This window comes from Paralichthys olivaceus, chromosome 19 (genome assembly GCF_024713975.1).
Source record: "Paralichthys olivaceus isolate ysfri-2021 chromosome 19, ASM2471397v2, whole genome shotgun sequence".
In the NCBI taxonomy this organism is placed as follows: Eukaryota; Metazoa; Chordata; class Actinopteri; order Pleuronectiformes; family Paralichthyidae; genus Paralichthys; species Paralichthys olivaceus.
In genome coordinates, this window is record NC_091111.1 from 18,320,923 (window position 1) to 18,342,332 (window position 21,410).

Below are 21,410 nucleotides of genomic sequence, written 5' to 3' on the forward strand. Positions count from 1 at the left end.
GATTAAAACGCTGATCGGCCGAACTCAGACTTAGTTAACTCGAATATGAAATGTATATATATGTATATAAAACAAGTACGCAGCAATTAATCATTTATTTGCATGTATTCTTTGAATTTACGAACTTGAAATAAGTTGAATAAATGTTCTGATGAGAGTTCACTCAACTCTTAAGCGAACAGCTGATCTGAAACCATATGTTCGATTTTTGTTTGTGTGATCAAACCATATTTTCTTTATCTTTCAGGAGCTGGTGCCGGTGTTGTCGTCCATCTTGACGTGCATGGTGAGTTACGTTAATGTGATGTTGTGTCCCAAGACGGGGATTAAATAAATGAAAGGTCTGATGTTGTCGGTGCGCGATGAGCGGATCTGTTGAAAAACAGAGAGCGAGAGCCGAGGACACTGCTCCGACTCTGAGAGCATTTTACTTTTATTGATTCACTGATGTGAGCCGAGAGGAGTAAATGTCCCCTGACGGTTCACCTCAATGACAAACACATGATGCCGAAGGAAAGTGGCCTTCGAGGGTCTGGGCTCAGTCTGGGTTCGTAATGCTTCTTCTCTTTATCCTCAGTGGGACGAGCACCGACAGGTTCGTGCAGTTCAATCAACCAACTGTTGAATCAGAGAATTTATTATTAAGTGCAACGTTGCCAAATATGATCTTTTCATATATTCATTAAACTAAGTAGATAAAAAAAAAAAACACCTTGTCCCAACTGTGGCTTGAAATTGATCTTCATTCATCATGTCAACTGGGATTCGCTCCAAACCTCCTGCGACAGTCAAAAGATGAAAGCGCTGTAGATGACAGACGAATGCGTCTTTGAGAGTTGAGACGACAGTGAAGAACATTAGAAACCAGTGTAGTTATTTTAAGATGATTTCCTTCAGTCTGCCAAACACTCACTTCCTGTCACTCATCACTTCTGACTCCACTTTGTCCCTGAATGTTTCATTTCTTCTGTAAGTGGAGGATTTTTTAGGTTTTGCTGCTAAATGGCGGCAGATGCGGAGGATTTGTCGAAGCTTATTGAGTATCTGTTTCATAAACCGTCAGCTGAGCCGCTGTGATAACCTCGTCTGCTGTAATGAATCCTTTCATAACCTGGGAGATAAATCCCTTTATTGATGGACCTTGAGGCACTGTCTCGTTGAACCTGATATCAAATGCACTCTGTGAATACATCAGACCTGTGCATCTGTTTGTGTTTACGACTGTAGATTACTGTACTAAAGCCAGCCACCGGGGGGCGATTGAGACGATTTGGCTTCAGTTTTGGACCTGTCACGTCGGCCTTCTTTATGTTTGTCTATGCTAGCTGGATTATTCTTTAATTTGTTGGCTCAACTTTACAATGTGATTGAATTCATTTGTGCTTTACAATAGAATCACACTTTATGGATAACACTCTGTAGAGAATATGGCCAACGAAGCGTTCATGAAAAACACACACCTGTAAACACACACCTGTAAACACACACCTGTAAACACACACGGACGATGGTGCAGTGAACAAACACACACATTCAACCATGAATAGAAACCAGTGTCTGCGTCATCACTGTGATTCTGACTGTGAGTCTTTTTTATTTCACTTCAGTTGAGCTTTGATAGATGAAGCGACGTCACTGGAAATTCATCTTGATGCATGAGTATCTCACATGAGCTTCCAACTGGGAATTACTGTTCACACCCAAGAAGAGAGAATAAGAAATTTACTGCAGATGCTTCTTTTTTTGTTTTTGTTTCTTGGAATAATTTGAGGAAAACTAACTTTTTGTTCGGTGTAAAAAAAAAAAAATCAGCTTGTCATGATTCCTGATCTCTGTGGGAGGATAAGATTTAACATCGGGTCGCAGAGCAGATTGTCGGAAAGATTTTAATCTGTCTGAAAATATGCAATTCCACTGGAGACGAGGAGGAACAGCATCTTACACCACATTTGAAACGAGAGGAGCCTGAATGATGATTAGAGTTTATTTCCATTAAAAATATCAACTTCAGGATTATGACATTGATTCTAATGGGAGAACATGGGTTGATGTATTCAGTCCGTCTTCATATATGAAGCTAATGTTTTAAATTTTCATTCAAATTCACTTTTTAAACAAGGTTGTGTGTAAGACTTAAGTGAAATTGGATGAAATTGAATATAAAATAATTAATAGCGATGCTTTCACTAGTGTGTCTCATCTAAATTGTACCAGTTGTAGTTTTCTTTCCCTGAGAGTGGGCCTTTATATTGAAATACTTTATATTTTCATCAGGAGCGGGTCCTCTCTACGGAGGCCGCCATGTTTTTTACAGTAGCCCAGACTGAACACACTAAACATCTTTTGAGTTTTTATGAAAACTGAAGTCTTCCACATGTTCTCTCTCATGTTCGGAAGGAGAGGGTGAGGTGAAGGGTGTTCAGCTGCAACATGACACTCCACCACTAGGTGTCACTAATTACTACACACTGAACCTTTAATAAACAAAACACTGATCTTTTCAGTCTGACTTTTTAATGTAACTTAGCTAGCTTGTTTGTTTTGTCTCCACTGCTTCATTCATCAGTTAATTTAAACGGCACGTCGATTTGTTTGTAAGTTGATGTATAAATAAAGTTTGATTGATTGATTGATTAATTGAAAACCCTGCGAACGTCTCACGTCGCTGTCTTCGGTTGTGTTTCTCCCACAGCCCGTGAACGCAGCGCTGCTCCCATGGTCCGTGAACGCAGCGCAGAGTGTTGAGGTGATCCATGGCAACAGCGGAGCAGCGAGCGAGCGAGAGTCCGACACACACGCACTCTCCCCCCGCTACCGTAGCCGCAATGCACCGTGGAGCCACCGCGACCCACCGCTGACACACCCCGGCATCAAGGTGACCGACCCGGGGGGGGGTGGGGTGGAACCAACCAGCCGGGGAAACAGCTCCACATCGGCGGCAGGTGACGGCAGCTCGGAGCCGCGGCTCGGAGAACAGACAGGATGAAGCGAGCTGACGTGAGCGGGGCTTAGAACCAGAACAACCCGCCTGTGGGGTGATTTAACACGGACACGAGCGAACATGAGCCCCGGTGAGAACCGCGTCCGGGCAGAGAGCGGCTTCTGATAGTCAGTGTCACGGGGGGGAAGGGAAAGGGGGGGTGGGGAGGAACCACCGCTCCGTCCCAGCGGTGACCGCCGCTCTCCGGCTGCTTCACCAAACACCGTCCGCTCCATCGTCTCTTTAATACCACCACCACCACCACCACCATCATCATCACCCTCCTCCTCCTCATCACCACCACCACCGAGCGGTCCTCTCTGTGAGGCATCATCGTGAAGATGGCGACCGGCTCGGGTTGGCAGCCGTATTACTGCCCTGCTGCTGCCGGGCAGGGGAAATTTACCTCCCCCACGACACCCAGCTTCCAGCCCGGCATCACCCTGGAATATACCCAGGACCTGCACCTGAAGATGAGCAAGAAGATAGCACAGCTAACCAAGGTGAGGAAGGTGTGCGTGTGCGCGTGTGTGAGAGGCCTGATCCTCTGATCTTTGTCTTTGAACCCTTTACCTGAACTCAGCACCAAACTCCATTAAGAATTCAGCCCATTTTAGGACAGGTGCACCCCCCTTCCCTCACCCCCTATAGCACTTGTATGAAAATGTGCTTCCTCTCCTCTGACTCTTCACTCTCTCTAATCTTCAAACATGAATTCCTCTGACTCATTAATTCTGTAATCTGCTCACCACAGCTGTATGTGGTGGGGGGGGTGCAAAAAGAAGGAATGGCTTGAAATCCTAATTAAAGTTGGATTCTAAATCCAACATGTGCCGATCTGTGTTCCGAGTCACACGCCGAATTGAACAGCAGCGACCCACTCTTGGTTAAAATGGTTCGATACCTGCCACGCACGCTCGTCTCTGAAGTCAAAAGGCAAATGCGTGTGGAAATGGGAAATTCTTCAAAGCGGTTTCTCGCCACGCTTCCTGAAGCCGAACCCGTTCTGTTTGAATGCTGCATCCATCCACAGCGGGTCATTAGCCGTGACATTAATCAGATCAGTCATTAATCACTTATAGCAGCACAGACTGTGCAGGCATTTTGTTTTACTTGGCCACATTCATGTTGTTCTGGGGCCTTTTTAGATAATCATGCAGCTGAACAAAGCGACTCATCTGATCTCTTAATAAGACAGGGTGAAAACAAGAAGGCCAGATTTCCTCATCACTTGCTTTTTCAAAATATTTCATCACATGAGAACAGGACGTGTGCTGCATCCGACACACGATCTTTATTTCTAAGACAGCAGGTCCTGTGGATGTAGTTTATATTAGATTTAGGGGCTGATTCAGAGGGATTAGTTGATTGAGACGTTTCTGTTTGCTTTGGCTCAGAAGGATTTTAGATTTGTCCACATCAGCTGCTTTCAGACTGACAATGAACTCTGGACATTCTCCTGAAATTTCCCTGGAGGAGCTGTGTGCGAGGACGCAAATGTCCGGGTGAGCGTCTCTGGACGATCTCTGGAGTTTTCCCTGTGAGCCCCCTGGAAAATGTCTGAGTGGGGTCCATGTGCAGCGTGATGTCGTCCTGAGCGTTCACTGTGAATGTTAATACATCTCAGGTGTCCCAGGAGACGCTCCGGAGATTTCCCTGTTGTTGTGAACGCTCGCTCCGGACAATCTCCTGCGGCGTTCTTCATACGTGACAGTCATTATCGGGGCTGCATGTCTGAAGACTGCTTCACTGTACCTCTGGGCTTTCAAGGGCATTTCAAACGCTTTCTTTTTGCCTTGAGGATCAATGCTCTCATCTCTCACTTGGCAAATGACAGGGTTCCAACTTCTAACAGAGCAGCCCCCCCCCCTCCCACACACACAAACCTCCCCCCCACCTCCCCATCCACAACATCCATCGGGGTCGAAGCATGTTTGTGGCTCCCCTATGTCATTATCCTCAAGCTGGAGTTCTATCAGGTCCCTCCCATGTTTCCAGGTGGCTCTTGGGAGATGCCCCCCCACCCCCTTCTCCTCCATCTCTTTTCCACTGAAGGGTTTGACACCTCAAGCCCCCCCCCCCCCCCCCCCCCCCAAGGACTCCCACCATAAGATTTGTGCTCTCGCTATATCTCTTTGTGCTGAGGAAGTGCAGGCTGAAAGAAAAATCATCATTCAGCAGCCTTGGGCGATAGGTGTGTGCCAAGCCTCGGTGCAGTGAGGGCTCTTTAAAGTCACATTGAAATGAAAAAGTCTTCTCACCTTGATAGTTAACTCTCCATACAACATGCGGTACTCCTACAGTGTTCAACAGTAACTGACACAAACATGTTCTCCGGTTTTCTCAACAAGTTATTTTCGTTTCTCACGGTTTGGTTTTCTATTTTACCAGCAGGCTTTTTATACATAATTGAAAACAGCAGATTTAATATCCAGTCATGCCTCCTCACTTTATAGACTCCATACTGTAATAAAAAAAAAAAACCCTCCATCCTCTACCCTATTGTTCAGATATCACCAAGGAAACAGAAACCAGGTTTAAAACTGTATTGTTGTGTCATATAGAGGCAATTAAATGAGCAATTTCCACATACATTTGTGTAAACACGATGCCTAAAAGGATTATTTGCAAATTTAAATGCACAAGTCAGCACATCGTTCTGGAGTTAATCCAGAATATACTTCAATCCAATAAGCCACGAGGTTTTTCAGTTAAAAATAGTTGACATTTGAGTGGAAATGGAGACATTTTTATCTTTACATTGTTTTGCAGAATAAAATATAATGGAATGCGACAGGGCCGGGTAATTAAACAGGTACATCGCAGATCACTGTTCTGCAACGGGATGAAAGAGTCGACGTTGAAGTTCGTGACATGTTTGGCTGCGTGAAAACGTCTCAGTTCCGAGGCTTAAAATAAACACAACAGTGTGAAACGTAGCATCGCTGAATATTTAACACACGATAAGGTTGATGTTGGCGTCAGAAAACAGGAAATTCAAGACAACCGTACTCTAACGAGTCGAGTCACATGATTCCCACACGTCTGATCCCGTTTTAACTCCAGTGCCTTGTTGTATTAGGCCAAAACAAAGCAGGGGACTCGACATCTGCTCACGCTGACCACTGATCTCTGTGGACTCGGAGCTGTGTTCAGGAATAAATAGCGACCCTGAAATCTTTCCCCAGGCCGATTGATTTCCAGCTCGATGTGTTTGAGTCGTCCTCAGACACAGCGAGTGAATCGACACATCTGAATTTTTCATTCCATTTTTTTTTTTGACTGGCCTACTTTAGTCCTGAGTGTCTTCTTGTGTATAACACTCGTCTGTTTGCGAACTGTGATTCGTCAAGATCTCTTAAGTGTGAATGTATTATTCTCACATTCTGGCCCCTTTTTTCCATTTCTGATGATTATCGGACTCATCAACCAGCTGCTCTGTCGGTTCCGCTCAGCCATGACCTGGCTCGGACGCAAACGATGGCTTTATACGCATTTTCAGTAACTCGCCCATTGATTGCATTTCTCCTGTGGCTGTGAATCGTCATGATTTGTGACGCAGGACTTGTTTTGCTGCGACTGTTATTTATGACTTCTTGCAGTAATTTTTAATCCCACAAAGCTGCTTTCTGGCCCTTTGTGAAGTTCAGGATTTGCATGGATTTCACTGCCATGATTCCCTCTTTTTTTTTTTTTTTTTTTGGTGCAGGGGGACAAGTTAGTTATACTCTGTGATGCCTTTGCCTTAATTCAGCGCCTCTGTCAAAACCAGAGCAATGTAGGTTTTTTGCTGCTATGGCAACAAGTTTTATATAAATTAGAATTCAGGGCAGTGGCATGTAGTGTAAGAAGTGGGCAGAGGATATTTTCTTCTCATAAATGCTGATTTTGTAGCCTGTCCACATTGAGTCAGGACTGAAGTCGCTGGGAAACAGAGAGGGCAGCGTGTCATTTCGCATTGTCAGGAGAACGCTTTATGGGAAATATATTACCTACCTCAGTGTGTGTGTGTTTGTGTGTGTGTGTGTGTGTGTGTTTCATCAGCAATGCCTGACTGACTTCAGTGTTGGAGTGAGTCAGAAATAGACCTCTGAGCTCCCCATGTATTTCTGGACGAAGAAATTGAAAGAGACAGAGATAGTGAAATACTGTAGTGTGTGTGTGTGTGTGTGTGTGTGTGTGTGTGTGTGTGTGTGTGTGTGTGTGTGTGTGTGTGTTGTGCTCTAGTTGCCATATTCTCTCAACCTGCTGCAGCACCACAGCGTCATCATACACATAAACATTTGAACACAGCAGTGTTTCATTCATGTGTAAAGATTCTGGGCTTTTTAAAAATGGCCTCAAACTCTGATATCTTCCTGTTTTAAGATCTCTGTCAGTCATTTATGAAATTGTTCTTATGTTTCAATATGTGAGAGCACAGATTAACTGTGTGTTCAATATGAATACAGTTTGAATAAACAGAGCTGGGACTCTGTCAGTGACGTTGTTGATCACGACAACAACTGATTCTCCAGTGTTGAGTTTGTGGACTGATGATGCAGCCAGCTTCACCACAGACCAAACAAACAGCCCACTCCAAACAGGCAGGTTGAGAACTGCACCAGTGGAAAGAAACGAAACTGGAAATGTTGATCATGATTATTTCATTGCTGCGAGTACAGACTCCACTACATGCTCTCTATTGTAGGTCAAAGCATATGAACTCAAAACATGATCCAGATCGAGAGTATAAGAGGATTTGATGTCATTCTCTGATTGGGTAGGAAGTCATACTCTGACTTATCATTGTCATCTCTGCTTTGTGCTTTGTACCAGAGACACCCCTTAAAAATGAGAATTCACACAACCTGCTATTCAAAATGAGTTTTAGTGGTTCTCTAATTTCATAATATCCCCAATTTTCACATTGCGCCCAAGGGTCTGTTCTGGAAAGAAGCGATCCGGTATGAATGAAATATGTGAAAATTACTGGCAGATAATAATAATCTTGTGTCCCATATTTTATTCAGGGTAATGTGAAAGAATGAGTTCGTACCAATCTCTTGCTTTAAGCGACTGTACTGGCTGAGAATACTGCTGAGAAAACACAAACATGCTGTCATCGCTTGGCAGCAACATGAAATCCAAGATGCACGTGTTATTGTGTGTGTGTGTGGGTGGTGTGTGTGTTGATGCCATAATCCAGGGGTGGTAGTGCAGTCATCTGTGTAGCCTGGTCAGGGTTAGAGAGCAGATGGTCAGAGGCACACGACTCGGGACTTGCGAATTGAGCACAGGGCTGATAGGGATTTGACCGTGCGATACCGCTCATTCAAAACTGAAGCATCAATTTGTGTTACAGTTTGTGCCAGGATTTAAAATTTCCTCATTCGGAAATGTGTCATTAAATTATGCAAATTAGATTGGAATACATATATTCCCTGCTACGCTATTCACTGGCAGAGGGACAACACTCCTCCGGCTTCAGCTTTTCCACCTGCTTCTCTTTTTACAGTCTTTCTTTCACCACACGTATTTCAGGGGGGGAAAAAACCACGCTAAGATGAACTGCTCAATTTGTGTTGAGTGGCGTGAACGAAGCAGGGCAGCAAAGATGACAAAACGAGCTGAGTGACATCTCATTACGAGCTGTTATTTATCACAGCAAACAGGAAGTGTGAGGACGAGCGATGTGGCTGTTTTGGTGCTGTGAGTCTTTTCTGGAGGCGACAAGCTGGAAAGATGGTCCCGTCGCAGCCTGATGAAGGAACTGGGCTTGAATTAAGAGTTCATAATCTCTGAATATAAATTTAGCTGAATGAAAACACATAGGAGGTTGGTGTGTGCGTGTGCGTGTGCGTGTGCATGGCGGCCTGCTGATGCTGCGAGGAATACAGCTTATTAACCTCTGCAGGATGCTCCTTCACTGATTGTCACAATTCTCCGTCAGATTTCATTAAGATAAGCTCACACACGTGCACACACTTCCTCGGAAACACACACGGAGTGAGACAAGCAGAAAGACAGGGAGTCGGAGAGAGAGGCACAGTGGCCTTAAGCACTATCCAGCACAAATAAAGCGCTGGCGACATGCCTGTTGACACACACACACACATACAGACACACACACACCGGCTCGTAGATTTGCGAGGTGTGCACGCAGGATGATTTGATGAGTCATTCTCAACGTTTGACCTTGGATGTTTCCTGCGCCTTTGGGCGACCAGCAGCCACATTGCTACGACTCTGCTACTCACTGTTGCTGCAGCCAATCACGTTGCAGCAACAGGCGAGACGCGAGGCCTCACCAGTGCCAGTGGGCTGTAATAAATGTTTTTGTGGAAAGTCTGATTAGAGCTGTGCCATTAGGACGTAAACAGTGTGTGAGATGTCTGACCTGAGCGTGGTCGTGCTCAACAGTCTGTAAAATCTGCAGTGATTGACTGAATGACTTACGCTAATGTTAGCTTTTGAAAATGAAAGTGCTTGAAATTACACTTATTATTTTTTACATATTGTTATTTTATTATACGGAGGAATAGTGGATTGAATCCAAACCTCTTAATATTGTCTTTCCATCAAATCCATCCTAGTGACTATGTTGACATGGACGCAGATATTCCAACTATTGATCTTATTCTGTTTAAGACGTTTTGATTGGATTAAGACGCATACATGTCTACATCATGTGACGACGGTCAGAACGCTCCACACGTCTCAATGTGAGGAGAGCTGATCCTGAGTATAACCTTGATTTGGGTTTAGAAAATCGAAAAAGACTGTTTGTGCTTCTTTCAGCTTATTGAAGTAAATTCATCCAAAATGAAATGTCTCTTGGAAGCCACTCTGGTCATGAGCCGGAGTCAAAGAGCAGGTTTATATTGGATCAGACAGAGAGGGTGAGAGGAAGAGGATGATCTTGTCATCAGTTTTCCCCCGGAAAAGAACCCTCAGGTGTTTTACACCTGTCTGCTCCTCTCTCCTCTCTCTCCATTCTGTGTTATATCCCTGCTCTCTGTTGTCCGGCAGAGGCGGAGGAATCTGTCTTAGCTCTGTGAGGCTTAAGCTCCTGCAAAGCTAAAGCAAAAAAAAACAAAGAAACAAAGAACAGGCCCGGACATATTTCCTTCAGGACTGAGGCAGTAATGGTAGTCCATCAATGCTTTGCCACAAAAATGGCCTGAAACAAGAGTCAGTCTGCACGGGATTGTTTAACTGTGACTGGGCTCTCAGGTGATGTAACACGGCTTCTCTTGGCTGAATTCAAAGTAGGCAGCAGCAGCCGCACAGAGCTGGTTGTGTTTGTAGATGTCAGAAGCATCAGAATAAGAACGGTATAGAAGCATATCTGCATTCTGCACATGTGCAAGGAAAGATAACAATTCATTCTTATCAGCTATTCACTTACTTTGACATACAACACACAAAGTAGGACAGCAGACACATTTACACGGACCCCAATATTCCGATATTTACCAGATTAAAACAATACTGTGATTAAGAAGCTGTTGCTGTTTGCGTCATTTACCGACTGCTTGACGACTAATGTCCTGGGTTTGAGCGTAAACAAGCAGTAGGGTGTAGTGTTGCAGTGAGTTCTCATAAGATTACATGTAAACAGGAAGGTGAATTTAATATTCTACTTGCAGCTCTTTCAGAAGTAACTCTCAGATCCTGAAATACAGAAAATAAAGGAGGATCGGAGGTTCGTGCATCTGTGTACTGTCTTAATGGGGAGAAAGATGTGGCATAAATTTGCACGTGGGCGCATCTGGCCGGCTGAAAAATCCATATACAATCCATCATTGTAATGACAAGTGTGGGCCAGGTCTCTCCTCGCTCATTCCATTTTACATCAAATTATCTTCTGCTCCCGTTTATCTCAGCCAACCAAGCTGCCTGCATGTGCCTTGACTTAGCATGTGGTCTGCGGACAAGTACACGTATGAGAAAGTATTAAGTATACTATTAGCAACTGATATCTTAAATGTGTGAATATCAGACTTCACCATTTCGACACCAGCCCACACATTTAACAGGAGGAGGGAGCTGTTTGGCAGACGTCGTCAGCATCAGGATTTTAGCGGCTGTAGTCTGCTTCGACTTTCTCTTCTTTTCTTGGCAGCAGCGAGAGTCTACATCGTCACCAGGGACCTGTCTTTACTCACTGGGTTCTGTTTCTCTTTCCTGATGGCAGAGACAGACAAAGACCCGGCGCTCGCTGTTAACCCTCTTTTAACCATTAACAAGAGCGTCACTCAGATGGGTTTTTAAGAGGAGCAGATGTAGCTAGAGGCTGCAGCTTCCACATCCGCTGACAAAGTTGAAGGACTGTCATTATATTTTATTCATGCAGGTTTACTGTATTCATTTACTGCCTCCGAATGTTAACAGTGGATCCCTTGAATCTGTTAATCCTGAGACTTCGTGTCATAAAACAGTTTCATATATTGGACAGACAGTAAAGACTTTTCAGATAAAAGGGGGTTTCGATAAATTTAGACATTTGTGTTTCCATTGTGCGTCAAATTGCATCTTTTAACATCAAGTTGTTTCCAAATGGGTGAAATTGTATGGCCCCATGAAATGTTGTATTTCACTTGATTGCTAGCTAATCATTCACTCTATAGACCTCAGGTCACGCAAAGATAATAAGATCCAATCCAGACTAAGAACGTCGAGACACAAATATAATTGGAAATAAAGTATTTGTTTCACACCCTGAAGCCATTTTTCTATTATTACAATGTGACTCATTTGGGTAAAGGGCTAATTGACACACACACAGTGGAGTTACATGCAGGCAAAGAACCAAATTTCTGATCGTATAAGACAAAGTTTGGACTTTTAAAATGTAAACACCTTAGTCCGATCTACATCAGTAAAAATAACGGCCCATAACGGACATCTCAAAATCGGGAAAAGAACACCTGGATAAGTCGTTCATCGTCAGAGTTCTAACGACATGTATACTCAGCCATCGTATCTAAATCGAATTTTGCATTCTGCGCATGCTTGAGAATTTCCGCCGGAGCTTTCACCCAGAATTGGAAGGAGACGGCTCCGGTAATAAATAGTAGTGCTGTTGCCGTAAAAGGTCAAACGACACCATGGCCTCAACGACAACTCACTTCTGGACGGACGAGGAGAACCGGTTCATGCTTAACCAAGTACGATTGCAGAAGCCGGCTTCATCAGGAGCAGATCAGAATCAAATGGAAAAACATATGAAACGCATACAATGGTGCCAAGCAGGAAAACCTGAGAAGTGGACAGGAGCGGGTCAGTTGTCCGTTCTACGAACTTTTGGATGATCTGCAAGCACGAGGAGCATTTCCCCACTGCAGAGGAACTCTGAGTTACCTGGTAAGTTCTGCAGTCTTCTGGCTGCGCCAACCAATGCTTATTTCTGTTTAAACAAATACCCACACCAGGACATGTAATAGGTTTCACACTAATTATTTCTTCAGGGACAAGTGCCCAGCAGCCCGGTCGGAGGCGGCAGGGGCATACAGGAGATATCGCTCTCCTATGCCAACAGATGGGTGAAATTAAGGAGTTTCGAGACAGCAGATGACGGAGAGTGATGAGCAGCTGGAGCGGTCACTGGCCACCATTATGGAGGGCAGTAACACTATGGTTGCAGCGCTTTTGGAGGGAATCAGGAGCCTGAGGCCACCGGCAACCCCCATACCCCTATTTTCCACGAACCCCACAGACTTGTGACTTGAAGAAGGAGAAATTAGAGGCTATATGAGTAGAAACCCAACAAAAAATTAAAGAACCACACATTAAACTTGATTATCATTTCTATATCCAGCTAAAATTCAGATTACATGTAAACCAAACAGGTTGACGGTGAATTCTTGGCTTTTCTTTTCTTTCCGTCTTTCAGTTTTTTTGCCCTTTCTTACTGTTTTTTTTTTTATTCCTGAAGACTGTGCACATCTTGGCTCTTTCTAAAATTGGCAGGCCTGTTTACTCCTCCCTCCTTCCCGTCCTCTCTCACAGTGTTTATCTCTATGTCCTTCCCTCCAGCTAAAGGACATCCAAACAACAGCGAGGCTGGCTATGACTTCGCCCAACCCTGGGTCTGTCTTCCTATTAAGATAAGATGAAACCGATCCCTCCGGGGATATTCGGGCCATTATACACGGCAGAGAAAATAACAATAACTTGACACTTACGCTGTCATTGTAAAGGAAGTTTAGCTTAAATTGAATACATTATATTCTGCTGTGAAGACTTTGGAAGTGAGCAAGTGACAAGAGAAAGACAGGAACAGAAGAGTCATACCCTCTCCACTCTATCTCCTGTTGCCATGGAGACGCAATTTTTTTTTTTTTTTTTTGCAAATCATCCGCAAAGCCATGTGTCTGTAGGAGCCAGCAGAGTATAAAAAAAATATATATTCCCACCAATCCACGTCAGTTTAACAAAATCCACATTTCAGGCTTTTACGCTTAGATCACAAATATTCCCCTGACCTTAAAGTGACTCCATTTTAGGGCGGTGGAGGGGTGAGTCTGTGAGGAAATACATTTGACGATTTCCCCAAATATCTATTTATCCCCGGAGCTCTCTGACCTGCTTTTTCTCTGAGTGGCTGCCTGACAACCCCATGGCTCAGCATTCCTCCTTTTAAACCAATCACTTCTCTGAGTGGTGGTTTATGTCCAATCAATAAGGCTCATTCTCCACAAATGCCGACGTTGCTTCTCTCCCCTCGCAGCAAGTTAAATATTGCTCGGATTCATTTTTGTTCCTTGTTATGACGTAGATGTTCTGTGAAGTCCTGAAAATTAACGCAAATACTCATTTGTAACAGTTCTAAGGCCAACAGAGCTTCTTGCTATCACATCGAAATATGCTTCTTTTTAAAAAGTAGTTCCAGCTTTGAGGTTTTAGCCACTTTATTTTTAATATAGCAACTCCGAGAAGAAGAAGAAGAATTGGATTTCATTCAAAATCTCTCTTTCTGACCAGCCTGATCAAAAGGTAGCAGTGTAACCCTGCTTCATTCTGCAGCGAGCTGTAGATTCCTCCCCGTTTGTCCAAATTAAACTCTGTTATTGATATTGGCACGTCTCTGTCCAGAGCAGCTGACAAACCACAACCTGAATCACACAGGGCAGAAAACCCAGCTGCTTCTCAACCAAACCACACACCAAGTAGTGATGCAGCTGCAGCCAGCTGTGTCGTCCATCGATTATTCCGATGTGATTGGTAGAAGTGCATCGCAGTTTTGTTTTTATATTATTATTTCCATAGACATTTTTTTTTACATGCAATTAAGTCACGAGGAAACTTTACTTAAAGTCAGAAGCTTGACTGAAGATCAGCGCTGTGAAGATAAAGGCAAGAGGAGCTGAACGCAGCCGCTCGTGTTTGTGCTGCAGTTTCCTTCCAATAAAAACTGATTCACTGAGTTTCATGATTAACTGTTATGTTGTGTAGGTTTCGCTGGGTTCAGTCGCTGATACTTGATTCTCACCGATTCAAAAAAGATGTTGTCTGTTAAAATGAATGCACGGCTTCGTTCCACGATGTTTAACACTCAAGCTTATGGTTGATTAAGATCATATCTGAATATTTCAGGTTTTTGTTTGTGTTTGATCTCATAACAAGTATTCATATATCTTATGTACTTGTTCGAAATACATACGTGTATATTGTATTACTGGATCAGATGAAGGATGAGATCACACATGCTCAGGGTGATTTTTGCTGCATTGTGTGTGTGAAAGACTTTATCACCATCATCTCCGTCTCCACTTTACAGAACGTCATGGTCGGGGAAGATGAATAACTTCTATGATGCCACCGTTTGATTAATAACATCTAAAGTTTGCTTTGTGTCATTAGAAACTGATCCTGACAAATGAAAAATAAATACCTTCACCTCGGCCTGAGATTCAAGAGCGATGGGTGTTCAATGACGGTTAATCCAAAAGCAAACTATCTGCATCTCACAGCTGAAGCTGAGGCAAAACTTTTTAATTATTCTTTCTCTGCCAAAATTGTTGCTGGGAGTTGTTGGTATTATATATTGTGCTCATGGCAGCGGCAAACTGAACGCTAATATTAATAACAAGCTTTCATCACCGTGGAATGGTTCTTGTTCTTTGCAGACGTCGGTTCATCAGTGGGTATTAACAATATACTGAATACTGTAAAAAAAATTATCTAGAAAAAACAAATTTAATCCTCTTTGATATTTTATAAAATTATTCTGAATGCACGAACAGATGTTATAGGTAAAAAAAAAATTCGTCCAGGTTTTGGAGATGTCGTCTGCAGGTGAAACCACAGGATTCAGTCACGGTCACAGAACCTGACACACTTCACATCAGAATGTCATAACATGAACAGTGAGCTGGAGGAACTGTGTTTATTTTTTTCTGTCTAGACTGTGGATTTGCTCAAATTCAAATCCGAGCACAGCCTGTGACACTGCGAGCCCTCTCGGTGTTAATACTGCGAGCTCTCCGGTCAACACAATATGTGGACGGTCAGCGGTGCCGGAGTCGCAGCTTATTACCACTTCTGCTGAATGTTTGGCTGGCGTTAACAGCTCTGTGTGCTTGTTTGTGTGGCAGCTCTGCAGGTGAGCTATGACATCCTGCCCTCGTCTTTTTCATCACACCATTAAACAGACGTACGCAGCATCTCAGCTGTAACGCTGCTGCCAAGCGACGAGCGAGTTCTTTCTATTAGTGCGTATGTGTGTGTGTGTGTGTGTGTGTGTGTGCTTCTTCGACTTGTGTGTGAAGTGCAGCAGTTTCCGCTCAGGCTCGATGACCTCCTGCACCGTTTCAATGGGGGTCACTCATTCCAGTTGCGACTAAAATGCAACAAATGATGAGATCACACAGACGCACTGACACACGAGGAGCCGAGAGGCCGCGGGCCACAAGTGCCGTAGACACCGACGCCACTGTCGAATGGAATTCAGCGCGCCGTGACCGAGTGTGAGCAAAACAGGCAGGAAACGACAGAGAGAGGGAACAAGCTGTGCATTTCCCAGAGGGATCCAGTGCTGTGCTATTCTTAACGCTCGCTCCATAACGATCGGCTCATTCATACATCACAGTCCGAAAACCAACAGCTCCTTCAGACTGCAGCCAGATACTGAAGGTATCATTCACACCTGGAGACGCACAGAATGAGACAGTGGACGCTGTCGTGGGAGAGAATGACCTTTAGGGCCCCCCCCCCCCCCCACCACCCCCGAGCTGTGATCTTCAGCGTGACTCAACAGAAGCTGATCACACCTTAAATGATTTTCTCGCTCCAGCAGAGGTTGAGCCGGTGCTGGTAAAGGACGCGGTGCGGGAGAGATCACCCGGAGAACCAACCTGTAGCGTGGGGGTGTTCTCTACGTGGGTGGCTCGGAAGCGTCGTGTGTCTGTCATTGTGTGTGTGTGTGTGTGTGTGTAATATGTTGTATGTATGTGAAGCCGCTGTATTGTGTTCAGCCTCTGGGCAGGGTTGGTGTCAGTCAGGGTTAGCCCACGCTGCGAGGGAGACAGCTGGAGAGAGAGATGGTCGACTGGTCAAGCCGGGCGCCACCTGGACTCACACACACACACACACACACACACACTAAAACGCACACAAAAACACGAATGCTAAAAAACAAGAGCACAAAGAGTCAGTAGCTGTGTGTCACCGAATGTTTTTCCAGCAACAGACGCTGCTATTGTTCGTCTACATTTTAAAATTATACTCGGTAGGAGGTGAAGAGCTGGAGGGTGTGAAGATCCAGCTCAGAATGAAAGTAGATCATTGAGTTTTAGGAGAACTTAAGAAAACTACTGTGGGTGGAGACACTGGCATTTAAAACAAAGACGAGTATCCCCAGGAGGCTCCAGATTACACTCACAATGGATAGTTCTTCACAGTTTATATGTCACGCTAACATTCAGTGAAAGTGCAGAAGGGAATGTGCTCTTGATGTCGGGAGACAGAGAGTAAAGATCACAGTTTGTGGAACTCGGGACTTTGAAGAAAACCCAGTTAATTGCACTGGATCCTCGTCACACCTTCTCCAGGGAGTTCACCCTGCTCCCACCTGCCATCGGCCCTTTAAATAATTTAACATGATTGTTTTTATATCATATTTTCATTCAAGAAATATTTTGTAATCATTACAACGGAGAAACTGGAGCCAGAGAAGGTTTGATATCTTTGTATTAAAAATAAGTTTAAAAAGTGATTAGACTAATTTTTTCAACTTTTCTCCATTGATCCCTGCAGTATATATATATATATTTTTAGCTTTAAAGCATTATAACCATTAATTATTTTCACTGATTCTTGAAATACTGACAATTGTTTAAAATCCCAAAATATGGCGGTCCCCCATTCAAGTATCGCAAACGTGGAAAGATAAGAGACAATAGCCAAGAATAAGAAAAAAGACTAAACCGAAGGCTGTCGGCACCAAATTCTTGCTTTAATTAGTTTGCTCAGACGATTATAGTTTCTGTTCATCTTGGGCGTCAAAAACCTTTTTCAGAAGCTTCTATTCAAACTGTTTTCGCAGGAAAATGGTCAAAGCTCGTCACAGTGAACTCTGGGCACCTTCAAAATCCTGCATCGCTCAAACCTCGACTCAAGCAAATGACCAATGCGGCCGACAAACATAAAACTGAGAGACGTTAGCCGTCAACAGAGGAGCGAGCTGAAACATTATCACATCAGGCTGAGAGTGGATTAGAGAGCGAGAGATGGTAGCTTTGGGCCTGTGCTGCCGGTGACTCATCTGACCTGATTCTAAACAGCAGGAGCTACAGGGGCATGAAAACACTCTGAAACACACACATCTATCAGCTACCTGTCAACATATGTGCCACGTTCTGCTTCTGCATGTGCACATATGCTTTGCACTGTCAACCCTGATTACAACAAGTGTTTCGCCTCATGCAGTGTTTTACACATCGAGCGTGGTTAGTAAATGTTTCATTAATTATTATTCCTCAAGTGTAATAATCCACCGATGGGGAACGAGCTGTATGTAAACTGTTGCCTGGGCAGATAGTGAAGAAGTGAGCATAGACAGCCTGATCAGTCCTGCAAGCTTTATGTTCCAGCTTCTGCTCAGCGACTTTCTGAATTTCTTTTTGTTTGGACAAAGTGGAGGTTTGCAGAGCAGATGGTGTGAATGAGTAAAACTGGGATTCAGTTTTTTGGAGCTTTTCACGCCACCGTGTCCTGAATCTGCTCGAAAACAACAGCATGTTCGGTTCTGAAACCTCCAGAGAGTCCCACGTGAGTTCGGTGGAACTTGCTGAATCCCACTGGGGTATTTTGTCTTCCATACATCTAGCGTTAAAGACTGCAGAGCCGGAATATAAAAAGGACAGGAACCCCTGCAGTGATTTTGTGGCATCTTATTCAACTGGCTCCGCAGTCATCCCATCTTTCAGTGAAAGGTGCTCTGTGTGTAACCTTTATTCTTGATGTCGACGTGTGACAGGTCCTCCAGGGAGTGGACGCACGTCGTCCATCAGTCATTGTTGTGAGACCCACTCACCGGTCTAAATGCTGTTATGTCATACAGCGAAATTGCAGTGAATAACGGCAGCGAGGCGGCTGAAGCTGGATGCCGATAATCACGGGTGTTGACGTGTCCATGTCCATTTGCAGGCCTCAGTGGGGGGTTGGGCTGCAGGCTCCGTATTAGCACATCTCACAACATGATGCAACAGCAGATGATGCAAGCTGTGTGTGTTAGCGCATTATGTTTCTGGTGTTCAGGAGATGACAGCTTCACTCGCTCAGATGTAGCTCGCACCGTTACTGTTTTCACGACAAATTAAAATGAATGTGTGTGTTTTGTTTTTTTTTTTAAGTCCCATGTGACGGCCGTCCAGCCAGGACCGACATACGTTCGCTGTACAATTAATTCCCAATCAGTGGAGAGGCTTAATTGGCCATAATCGCCACCCCGTTGGCTCAGTCATCGTCTTTCTAGAGTTGTGTTCCCTGTAGCTAGTCACAGAGCACCTGACTGCCACCTTGTCCGCCCACCTCGCTTCCATAACTCACCGCTCTCGGTGCGTGCGTCACCGGCTGAGGCAAAATTACAGGGATTGAATTAGAAATATGTTCAGCCACTTATCTCCTTTTTTTTTTTTCCCCTGTCATTTGTTCATTTGTGCCCCTCCTCACTCTCTCTCCATCACCTTTCTCAACCTCCTCCCGTTTTCTAGAGGCAGCTGTGTCTAGTTACCATGGAAACGGTGGCGATAAGCCTCGCCAATCAGACGAGCGTGTGTGTGTGTGTGTGTGTGAAAGAGTGTTTTAGTGTTTAAACCCCCTTCTCCCCCCCCTCCCCTCTCACCTGTCTACGTAGTGTGTAATTACGTTCTGCCCACTCAATTCTAAATATATTTCAACCTTCAACGGGCACTTATGGAAACTTTAGCTACAGTCGTGTCAGGACAAAGTACAAGACTCCACTTTCTCCTTCTGCTGAGGCCGCTCAAACTTTCTCCACACTTCATGAATAGTTGCTTGAGGGAAAAAAGACACTACCTCATTTATAATGTCATGAAAAACCCTAAAAACACCAGTGACATCTCTCCAGCTGCCACAACACACAGCCAGAGCTGGAGCGAGTGGGCGCTCCATCTTCTTCTTCTTCTTCTTCTTCTGGCGCTTCGCTCTTATCACCTCCACCAAGGAGGCCTGTTTATTTGTCTGTTCGTTAGCAGGATTCCACAGAAGCCACCAGAGAGATCATCACGAAACTCGGTGGGTTTATAGGTCAGGAAAGAAGCCATCACATTTTGCTGCAGATTCAAATCGGGGGGTTAAAAAATATAAATTCATGGATCTGAGTTTGTGGAATTGAATGTGGTTTCATAAGAGGACTGGAGGTATGCGTTCTACCAACTGTTAATTAATTGACAGGCTAATTGGAAATCAAGCCAAATTTCATTTATCTGTTTAACAGTTTCACACAGGTATTATTATTATTGCACTCGTGTTATCTGAGTTAAACCCTGATAATTGCTTGCTTTACCCCCGGAAAAGCATGTGACGCCTGTTTGTAAGAAATCAATCACAAAGCCGTCATGATTTTACCCCGAGGATTTGATCAGTTTTGCTTATTGATGCAGCTGTTGTTAGCAACACATCTCAGGCGCTCTTTAAATACCAGTTGTGGCCTGAGGCGAACATTGTCTGCTGATGAAATGAAAGAATATTTGTGTCTACGAATCATTAATTTTTCATCCGAGTATTCTAATTTAAATAAAGAGAATATTCTTCTGAGGCGGCTGGTGCAGCTCCAGTGTCAACATTACATTACTGATGCACTTGTACTTGCTGGAGGGGATGCAGCTCTTGCCCTCCAGCTATCAAAAAAACCCTGCAGTGCTGCATTTCAATGTCCTGCATTACCAACAAATGTACACATGAACATATTTGTGATTCTATCGCTGTTGCTCATAATCAAAGTTTTGCAAACATTGCATCTCGCCCTTGTGAATAAAATACACCCACGTGCATCTTTTCCTTGAGTCCAACATGTAAACAAATTTAGATGGCGTGCGTCTGTATCCACACTCTACACCACGAGCTCTGTGCGACAGTCGGTCAGCTCTTCCTGTCTGCTCTCATCTGACATCAAACACACACACACACGTGTGTAAAACGATGATGTCAGACTTGTGTATGTACGCAGCTAGAAAAAAAAACCCGGGACAATGCGGAGAGTAGGAATGGTCCACAGCAAAGAGAGGAGGATGACAAAAGTGCGTCAGTTCCCAGATCGCCTGCATGTGAAGCGTTTTATCTCGGGTTACGCTCTCCCCTGCCGAACACTGACTGCAGTGAGAAGTGTAATGTCTGTCCAACAGTTATTTCAAGTGAGGAGGGAAACACCAGCAAAACACTGAAACATACCTCGACGCAGCGTGAGCTTAAATTCCAGAAAGGTCATGTCTCTGACTCTCCGTCTATTACAGAGAGCAAATACCCAGTGTTATAATAACGTTAGAAAAATCCAATGCTGTACAAATATTCTCTCACTGCAGAGATAATTAAACGGTCGTGTTGATGCTGACGACCCGTGCAGGCCTTCTGTTTCCCCATTCAGGAAATTGATTCTTAAGGGAACTGATGAAGAATCGGGCCGTTGAGCTGAATCAGTGATGTCATTGATATCAATACAATCTTATCAATTCCTATCTGTAGCCCAAGGCAATACATTCTGTGGCTTAATGGAAGCTTTATGTTATTGTGATCTTTCATTATTTAGGAACCTCGCCGAGACAACCTGCTGCTTTATAATCAAACATTTTCCTTTCTCCCTGAGTTTATTTCCCTTCTAGACCGAACACTCCAGTAACGCTGCGGCCGTCCCTGTCCAACCGACCGTGCGTCTCGCAGGAATGAGGGAGGAGGAGACTGGCTCTCCTCAGCGGGGGAACGTTCA

At 44.2% G+C, this 21,410-nt stretch overlaps 1 protein-coding gene across 2 annotated transcripts in view; it reads left to right on the top strand.

Annotated features, from left to right (window-relative positions):
* Positions 1 to 2,588: 2,588 nt before the first annotated feature.
* fam184ab (family with sequence similarity 184 member Ab) overlaps positions 2,589 to 21,410 on the top strand; it is an 80,275-nt gene continuing 61,453 nt past the window's right edge. Inside the window, exon 1 of one of the 2 annotated variants that reach the window (XM_069514792.1) lies at positions 2,589 to 3,483. In XM_069514792.1, coding sequence (XP_069370893.1) covers positions 3,322 to 3,483 — 162 coding nt within the window. In that variant the 5' untranslated portion in view covers positions 2,589 to 3,321. The remainder of the gene's footprint in view (positions 3,484 to 21,410) is intronic. The other variant, XM_069514793.1, reaches the window with a different exon arrangement.